Below are 10,000 nucleotides of genomic sequence, written 5' to 3'. Positions count from 1 at the left end.
TTCCTCCTCTGCTTTGCGGACCTCTCTTTGTATTAGCCAGCGGCGTTCCTTTGGGTCCGCTTTGTTCCAGCTCGCACTAGTGAAGCAGCCCAATCCAAGCCTTCCCTGCGCTACTGTCCCCACAATATCTGCATGCTGCAGTCGTTCCTCGGCATCCCTTACTGCTTTATTAGCTGACCATTTGCGGCCTGCCCCAACCACAAGGTCTGCCTGGCGGACTTTTTCATCCTGACTGTCTCGCAACATTATGGCCTGCCGAGTTTTCGTTACTTTATACTCTTCCAGGACTGATGTCAGTGGTAGCTGTAGCTTGCTGCCTGTGCTGTATAAACCAATGGAGCAGAAGCTTCTTGGCACACCCAACCACCGTCGTAGATAGGTGTTCATCTTCCTCTCCAGTCCTTCCACTGTAGAGACAGGCACCTCATAAACAAGCAGCGGCCAGAGCAGTCTAGGAAGTACTCCATGCTGGTAACCCCAGGCCTTATATTTTCCAGGTAGGCCACTCTTCTCTAAAGATGTCATCCAGGTATCTACTTGGACACTCATTTGCCTCACGCTTTCCTTATCATTAAGGTCTGCCCTATACCACTTCCCCAAACTCTTAACTGGTTTCTCTCTGACTGTTGGGATGGTGGTACCTTTTATTCTGAACCGAAACCGGTCCTGAATGCATCCCCTCCTCAATACCAGGCTCCTGGACTTCTCAGGTTTAAACTCCATCCTTGCCCAATCAGTGAGTTCCACTAGATCCTCTAGAATCCATCTCCCTTCAGGTACTGATTTTGCCATGATGGTGAGGTCGTCCATAAATGCTCTTATAGGTACCTGCTGTTTGCCATTTGCCAAGATTGCCCCACGCCGCAATTTCTCTGCTGACTTAACAAGAAGATTAATTGCTGCTGAAAACAAGATCACTGAAATTGTGCATCCAGTGACAATGCCCACCTCTAGTCTCTGCCACTCTGTGGTAAAATCCCTACAGGTGAATCGAATGTGGAATTTGCCATAATAGCACTGCAAGAGCTTCCGGAATCGTTCTGGGACATGGTAGGTCTCCAGCGTCAAGTCCACCAGCTTATGAGGTATCGTTCCATATGCGTTTGTTAAATCCAGCCACAAAACTGCCAGATCACCCCTGTTCTTTTTAGCGTCTTCAATAATCTTGGTGACTACGCTGGTGTGCTCAAGGCAGCCTGAAACGCCTGGAACTCCTCCCTTTTGGACCGATGTATCCATGTATCCGTTGTCCATCATGAAAGATGTCAATCTCTTTGCTAGAATCCCAAGAAAAATCTTGCCTTCAACATTAAGAAGTGAGATCGTTCGAAATTGCTTGATTCCTGAGGAATTTCCTTCCTTAGGAATGAAACATCCCTCAGCCACTAGCCAACTATCTGCTAGAAAGTCCTTCTTCCATGCCACTCTCAGTAGCTTCCACAGTCGTCTCCTCAGCCTTTCGCAACATTTATACACCTTGTATGGAATGCCATTCGGCCCTGGAGCTGATTTTGCTCTAGCCTTCCTTAGAAATGTATTTACCTCCTGCCAGCTTGGTTCCTCAGATCTAAAGAGGATACTTGGTGCTGTTGGTTTTAGAAGTTTCTCCATCTCCCCCAAACCTTTCTCCCTTCTAGGATCACTATGTGCCTGCCGGAGATGATCTTCCACCTCCTCCTTTGTTGCTTCCAGCTGCCCTGATCTTACATCACCCAGAATATTTGACAAGTATCTGAAAGGGTTCTTGATAAACTCTGTCTGTGCTTTCATTCGTTTCCGCCTGTCCCTGCGATGACACTCAGCTCTGCGCAAAGTCTTAATGCGCTCCCTCAAGTTATCACGAATCTCTGAGAGCGCTGGTTTCTCATTTGCTGGAGCTTCACGAAATACCTTCCTCAGCCTTCGCAGGTCTCCTCTAAGGATTGCTATTTCCTTCATACGTCTATTTTCTTTTAGTTGGATCCCTGCTTTCACCTTCAACTCTTTCTTCCCAAAGCGATCAGCTCCCATGCTCCACATAATGGCAGCCATTGCCCTGAGCTTCTTTCCTACATCTCCTGCCAGGGCTGCTTCCAGCACCTCATCCACATCTTGATCAAATTTCTCCCACTGCTTAATTGCCACTGCAGCCGGCCAGTTCACCTGCTCCTTTCGGACCACTCCTACACATGTGTCTTGTTGAGGTAGAATACTGTCCTTTGTGCCCTCTACTACCTGGTGCCTTGTGTCCTCTGACACACCAATGCCTCTGTTCCTGTTCCCATCCTCATAATGTGCCTGGAGATTCTGGGGACTGTGGTTTGCCTCCTGCCCCTGCCTCTCCTCCGTCTCACCAGGTTTCCCTGTGCGTTGCACATTATGATCAGGTTGCAAGCACTTCATCTTTGACTGATGTATCTTCAGACCCCTCTCATTTTTGCATATTCTCCCACATCTGCAGACCCGGGATAAATCGTTTGGCTGTTCCCTAGTCAATTGTTCATCATAAGTGGTCATAACACTGGTCTGTCCTGTGGGTCGATCATTCTCCCCTGCTCTCGCTCGACCCTGGGGGTATCTTATCATATACCTTTCCATAGCGGTAAACAATGGGTTCCTCTTCACAGAGGTTGTGTTTCAGCCTGCCAAGCCTCCACACCCCAGTTTTGGTCTTTCCCAAATGTCAGCCGTCTTTCCTTGCTGTCACCGTTCTTCCTCGGTCGCCAACTTGTCTTTCCAAGTGGTCACTAGGTCACCCAGAAAAGAATATGCAAAATACGATGGGACCATCGCAACTGGCCCACCTTTACAGGTACTCTGCCCTGCACCAACTGTGGGCCAGTGGCATAATTCCCCCTCCTTTCTTCCTTTAGCACCAGTTAGGGGGTTAAGGATGTACTCTATATAAGGTTGGTGGTTACAGCCGGTCATCAGATGGGCACCCCCCTTCCTTGGTGTTTCACCGATTTAAGCCCATGACACCTCGGGAGGGCTCGACAGCAGATCCAGCGTCCTGGATCTACTCCTGCTGACCACCACCCAACTCTATGTTATGGTTTGTCGTTCAACTGGTTGGCTTTCCCACTGAACCTCCCTTTGTAGCCAAATCCAGCGAGATGTTACTTCTGCCTCTTTAGTAACCTTCCCTACAAGGCGTTTCCTGGCCATTCCTTCAATTCCCAGCCATCCGAGGGCTCTCCAGAGTGACTGCCCCGCAAACCCCCTACAACCCACCTCTACTGGTAAATTCCAGGCTCTCCATCCATTCTCTTGGCTCTCAAGTATCAGACTTTGATATTTCTTGAGCTTACGTTCATGGGCCTCCTCCATTCTTTCCTCCCAGGGTATCGTAAGTTCTATAAGCACCACCTGTTTGGTGCCTCTAGACCATAGGACAATATCTGGTCTGAGGCTAGTCTGTGCTATTTCCTCTGGGTATTTAAGCTGCTTTTTAAGGTCTGCTCGCATTTCCCAATCCTTTGCTGAGGCCAGAACACCTCCTCTCCTTCGTCCTGCTGCAATGCTCTCTCCTGACCTAATAAACTGAATAAAGCACTGCCCATCAGAATGCTGTTTCACCTTCTTCCTTGCCTGCTCCAATCCATCCGCCAACTGAGAGAGGATTTTGTCATGCCTCCACCGGAATTTCCCGTCTGCCAAACTTGACTGGCATGCTGATAGGACATGCTCAAGATTTGCCTGCTTTCCACATAGTGAGCAGCTTGGTCTCTCTACCATCCCCCAGATATGAAGGTTTGATGGAGTCGGAAGAACATCATAGACTGAACACAGCAGGAACTTTATGCGTTGTCCTTCCATGCTCCAAATATCTTGCCATGTCAGGGCCCTTTCTCTTACGCCCTCCCATCTTGTCCAGCTGCCCTGCTTTTTCATGCCCACAGCTTTAACTTGCCGAGTTTCCTCCTCTGCTTTGCGGACCTCTCTTTGTATTAGCCAGCGGCGTTCCTTTGGGTCCGCTTTGTTCCAGCTCGCACTAGTGAAGCAGCCCAATCCAAGCCTTCCCTGCGCTACTGTCCCCACAATATCTGCATGCTGCAGTCGTTCCTCGGCATCCCTTACTGCTTTATTAGCTGACCATTTGCGGCCTGCCCCAACCACAAGGTCTGCCTGGCGGACTTTTTCATCCTGACTGTCTCGCAACATTATGGCCTGCCGAGTTTTCGTTACTTTATACTCTTCCAGGACTGATGTCAGTGGTAGCTGTAGCTTGCTGCCTGTGCTGTATAAACCAATGGAGCAGAAGCTTCTTGGCACACCCAACCACCGTCGTAGATAGGTGTTCATCTTCCTCTCCAGTCCTTCCACTGTAGAGACAGGCACCTCATAAACAAGCAGCGGCCAGAGCAGTCTAGGAAGTACTCCATGCTGGTAACCCCAGGCCTTATATTTTCCAGGTAGGCCACTCTTCTCTAAAGATGTCATCCAGGTATCTACTTGGACACTCATTTGCCTCACGCTTTCCTTATCATTAAGGTCTGCCCTATACCACTTCCCCAAACTCTTAACTGGTTTCTCTCTGACTGTTGGGATGGTGGTACCTTTTATTCTGAACCGAAACCGGTCCTGAATGCATCCCCTCCTCAATACCAGGCTCCTGGACTTCTCAGGTTTAAACTCCATCCTTGCCCAATCAGTGAGTTCCACTAGATCCTCTAGAATCCATCTCCCTTCAGGTACTGATTTTGCCATGATGGTGAGGTCGTCCATAAATGCTCTTATAGGTACCTGCTGTTTGCCATTTGCCAAGATTGCCCCACGCCGCAATTTCTCTGCTGACTTAACAAGAAGATTAATTGCTGCTGAAAACAAGATCACTGAAATTGTGCATCCAGTGACAATGCCCACCTCTAGTCTCTGCCACTCTGTGGTAAAATCCCTACAGGTGAATCGAATGTGGAATTTGCCATAATAGCACTGCAAGAGCTTCCGGAATCGTTCTGGGACATGGTAGGTCTCCAGCGTCAAGTCCACCAGCTTATGAGGTATCGTTCCATATGCGTTTGTTAAATCCAGCCACAAAACTGCCAGATCACCCCTGTTCTTTTTAGCGTCTTCAATAATCTTGGTGACTACGCTGGTGTGCTCAAGGCAGCCTGAAACGCCTGGAACTCCTCCCTTTTGGACCGATGTATCCATGTATCCGTTGTCCATCATGAAAGATGTCAATCTCTTTGCTAGAATCCCAAGAAAAATCTTGCCTTCAACATTAAGAAGTGAGATCGTTCGAAATTGCTTGATTCCTGAGGAATTTCCTTCCTTAGGAATGAAACATCCCTCAGCCACTAGCCAACTATCTGCTAGAAAGTCCTTCTTCCATGCCACTCTCAGTAGCTTCCACAGTCGTCTCCTCAGCCTTTCGCAACATTTATACACCTTGTATGGAATGCCATTCGGCCCTGGAGCTGATTTTGCTCTAGCCTTCCTTAGAAATGTATTTACCTCCTGCCAGCTTGGTTCCTCAGATCTAAAGAGGATACTTGGTGCTGTTGGTTTTAGAAGTTTCTCCATCTCCCCCAAACCTTTCTCCCTTCTAGGATCACTATGTGCCTGCCGGAGATGATCTTCCACCTCCTCCTTTGTTGCTTCCAGCTGCCCTGATCTTACATCACCCAGAATATTTGACAAGTATCTGAAAGGGTTCTTGATAAACTCTGTCTGTGCTTTCATTCGTTTCCGCCTGTCCCTGCGATGACACTCAGCTCTGCGCAAAGTCTTAATGCGCTCCCTCAAGTTATCACGAATCTCTGAGAGCGCTGGTTTCTCATTTGCTGGAGCTTCACGAAATACCTTCCTCAGCCTTCGCAGGTCTCCTCTAAGGATTGCTATTTCCTTCATACGTCTATTTCTTTATATATATATATATATATATGTGTGTGTGTATATGTATATATATATATATGTATATGTGTGTATATATATGTGTGTGTGTATATATATATGTGTGTGTATATATATATGTGTGTGTGTGTGTGTGTGTATATATGTATGTATGTATGTATGTATGTATGTATGTATGTGTATATATATATGTGTATATATATATATATATATATATATATATATATATATATATATATATATATATATATATATAAATAAATATATATAATATGTATATATAAATATGTATATGTGTGTATATATATGTGTGTGTGTATATATATATGTGTGTGTATATATATATGTGTGTGTGTGTGTGTGTGTATATATGTATGTATGTATGTATGTATGTATGTATGTATGTGTATATATATATATATATATATATATATATATATATATATATATATATATATATATATATATATATATAAATATGTATATATAAATATGTATATATATATATATATATATATATATATATATATATATATATATATATATATATATATATATATATATATATATATATATATATATAAATATGTATGTGTGTGTGTGTGTGTGTACCTGACTATATTTTATAGTTGCACGATATTGGAAAATGCTGACATTGTGATATTTTGTTTTGCTGCGATATGAATATAATTTTACCATATGATTTGAGTAGCTCATTCCTTAATTTAAATTGACTGGGATGATCAAGTCTTTTTATTTCTGCGGTGCATCTGCATAAAATATAATAAATTACAAGCAAATATAAATATGACAGAGCCTAAATAAATTAATAAACAGAGCTTTATGGCTTTCTGGGGAGCCTAACACACTGTAAAACCCAACAATCAACATTATCAAATAAAATGAGTGTAGTTAACTCAAAAGTTAATTCTACTCATTTGAAAAGAGTTTTGAACTCGGTGTTGAAGGTAATGAGTTTACTAAATACCTCAGTACTTCAACTTAAATGGAGTAAGTTCACAGTATTCATAAAGATTAGTTTTTAACTCAAATGGTTTGTAGCAATCGGTTTCCTCAAAAGTTTGAGTAGCCTTAACTTTTAGGATTTTACAGTACTCAGTTGGTTTGAGTTCTCTTCATTTATTAGGTTTTATTGTGCTCAAATTGCTTCATTTACTCAAATGGATTAAGTTCACAGTACTTATTAGGATTACTTTTTGAACTTAAGTGGTTTGTTGCTATCGGTTTCCTCAAGTTACCTTACCTTTATGGGTTTTGCAATGCAGTATTCAAATAGGCTACAGAAATTGAACAGTCGTTAAAGGTAAAGTAACAATATAGCAGATACTAAGACCTATTGTGATATCGAAAACTAATTTTATATGTAAGTCTTTTGTGTTTTATTTACAGTATGTGTGTGTGTATTTATATTTATTTTTTAATTAATCATCTGGCAGCACTTTTTTAATCAAATTTACACGCAAATATAAGACATTTATTATTTGTTTATTATTAAAGTTGTTTATTACACAAAAATGCTTACATTTACAAGGGTACATTTGCATATGACCCCTGTTAAAGGGCTATGTAAAGATTTTTATGTCTTTTTAATTTTTGATTTGATTCTTGATTTTTTTTTGGAGACTGCTTGTAATGAAACTTGAGATATATCCTGATTTTCTAGGATGTCTATGAAAGTGTGTGTGTCTGTCTGTCTGTCTGTCTTTGTCTCTGTCTCTGTCTCTGTGTGTGTATATTTGTCTGTCTGTCTGTCTGTCTGTCTGTCTTTGTCTCTGTCTCTGTCTCTGTGTGTGTATATTTGTAAAGCACTGAGGAAATTTTTGGCTGGAGAATCAAAAGGATGTGATGTTTACATTTGCTCTCTTCCGTTCTTATACACATGATACGAACGGTCACAAAGCATTCAAAGTGATGCAAAAAAAGCCACAATTTGTGTTAGGGTTGCACGATATTGTAAAAATCAGATTTTTTGATATTTTATTTTTCTGTGATAAATATTATGATATGGATACTGTTTCACAAAATTTAAATAGCACTATTCGATGGCTTTCTGCGGAGTTTAACAGTGTTCAAGTAGAGAAATTAAACAAAGCAAAAAATGCTTTTCTACTATAGTAATCTGCATGCTTAATATACTTACAAGTAATGTATAATATACTGGTGAACGGTTCTTCATCATATTGGAAAGCTGTTGAATTCATATTGTGAATGTTTAAGCATTGTTTGGTCTCTTATCTCTCCACAGCATCTCTGTACAGTAAGATGGATATGTCACATTCACATCACCATGTCGAGGACACAACCATGCCGTCTTCTATCTCAGACGATCATGGGGGTCATTTAACGACCACTGGCAATGGCCACGGAGATCACATGATGATGATGGTGAGACATCCTGCATTTTTATTTATCCTTACTAGGGGTACATCTCAATCAGCACCCTAGCTCCCGAAGTCATTCTTCAATAGGTTGTGTGCACGAATTTGGGCACTGGAAAGGACAGGGATGAGCTTTGTTCACAACAACTTTGAGACACACTGAGTGTTACATAAGAGCATCCTGCCGTACAGTTAAAGTCAAAATTATTAGCCCTTCTGTGAATTTTATTTATTTATTTTTTCAAATATTTCTCAAATTATGTTTAAAAAATTTAATTTGGCTACAATAAAAGCGGCTTTAATTTAAAAAAAATAATCATCCATAATCAATATTTTCGATTCTCAACAGCAGTGGTCCTCAACCTTTTTATCATAGTGGACTGTCAACGCCTGACAATTTTGTCGCGGACCGGGGGGTGGGTGTTGCTAGGCAACAGCAAAACATCGCTCTCACTCTGATACAAGTTTTATATGGAGAAAATTACAAAGCACTGCAGTGTTTGGGTGTTCTGTGTTTGTCCGAGATAAGTAGTCTTACCGACATGTGCATGTTCCATTCAAGCTGAAGCTAGCTGATCAATGAGCTGTATGCACACAGACTTCTAATTTTCAGCCAGGCAGCCCAAGGGTCTTTCAATTAAAAAATTGTCACATTTAAGATCTGATTCTTCAAAAATCAGCTATCTTCACAGTCAGTTAGATATACGATATGAAGTGGGTCTCAGATCGGACAAGAAGCACTGCATTAAATTCCTTTTCCCCCCGACACATCTTTATAGTATGACAGTTTATTTTACCCCAGTCTTTTCAATGGAATTTCTGCACTAGCCTATTTCTACTGACGGCACTAGTGGTTACAATGGTCTTTCATCTAGTTTTATGCTTAAACAACTTAATAAATTTGACTAAACTTAAGTCTATTTATCTGAATGTATTTTAATTACATTACAACATCGATGCTGTAAAAACAACTTTGTGAAATTGAAAATTGTCTCATTAAGCTTTCACCGGAAGTTTATCGTTGCCTTTAAAACTCTAGCTGTGCATACAGCCCATTTTTGTTACGTGACTTGGAGTGCGCTCGGGGGATTCCCGCAGCTAGTTCCCGCAAGCCACTCACCTCCATTGGAAAAAACGAACTTGTGCTAACTCTAGAAAAGATGCGATATGGGAAACGGCCGCCGTCATTTGCGATCTTCAATAGTTGATCTTCTTGTACAGCCATGCTGGAGTCACCTGATTTGTTGACAAATGGGTTGCGGATCCATTCCTTGGCAGTTCGTAGGTCCTTGGCTGGGCCTTTTCCTCTTAGCAAAGAAACTTTCCAAAGACGCCTGTTTCTTACTCATTTTGCTGCTTGTAGGTTAAATTTGGGCGTTCAAGTGGCCGAGATGTAAAGCGAGAATACAGTCATTTTTCAAAAATAAAAGACTTTTCAAAATAAAAGATCGTTCAGACTCAGATAATATATAAATAGAAAATAATTAATGATTTCTTACGCAGCCCAGTATCAATCGATTTGTACCAATCCGTGGCCCGGTGCTTTAGGACCACTGATCTACAGAACAAACCACTGTTAACAATGACTTGCCTTATTACCCAAACTTATGCAATTAACTTAAAATATTAGGCACTGTCATCATGGCAAAGATAAAAGAAATTGGTTATCAACTATTATTAAAATTAACTATTATGTTTAGAAATGTGTAAAAAAGAAATCTTCTTTCCATTAAACGGGAATTGGGGGAAAAAATATAGAGGGG

The 10,000-nt window shown here is 41.7% G+C and overlaps 3 protein-coding genes across 3 annotated transcripts in view; 1 reads left to right on the top strand and 2 right to left on the bottom strand.

The window, feature by feature from the left end:
• Positions 1–2,577, bottom strand: part of LOC130229674 (uncharacterized) — a 3,709-nt gene extending 1,132 nt beyond the window's left edge. The window contains exon 1 of the mRNA XM_056458596.1: positions 1–2,577. This exon is cut by the window's left edge and continues 1,132 nt beyond it. Within this exon, the coding sequence (XP_056314571.1) occupies positions 1–2,577 (2,577 nt within the window).
• Positions 1–10,000, top strand: part of slc31a1 (solute carrier family 31 member 1) — a 36,070-nt gene that overhangs the window by 15,011 nt on the left and 11,059 nt on the right. The window contains exon 2 of the mRNA XM_056458598.1: positions 8,105–8,244. Coding sequence (XP_056314573.1) covers positions 8,122–8,244 — 123 coding nt within the window. The 5' untranslated portion in view covers positions 8,105–8,121. The remainder of the gene's footprint in view (positions 1–8,104; positions 8,245–10,000) is intronic.
• On the bottom strand, positions 3,023–5,841 carry LOC130228718 (uncharacterized; the record flags this gene model as incomplete). The annotated part of the gene is made up of 1 exon (XM_056457153.1): positions 3,023–5,841. A coding segment is annotated over one exon (2,817 nt), but the record flags the coding sequence as incomplete, so codon positions are not given.

Source organism: Danio aesculapii, chromosome 5 (genome assembly GCF_903798145.1).
Source record: "Danio aesculapii chromosome 5, fDanAes4.1, whole genome shotgun sequence".
Classification (NCBI taxonomy): domain Eukaryota; kingdom Metazoa; phylum Chordata; class Actinopteri; order Cypriniformes; family Danionidae; genus Danio; species Danio aesculapii.
This window is presented reverse-complemented; position numbering and strand designations above follow the sequence as displayed.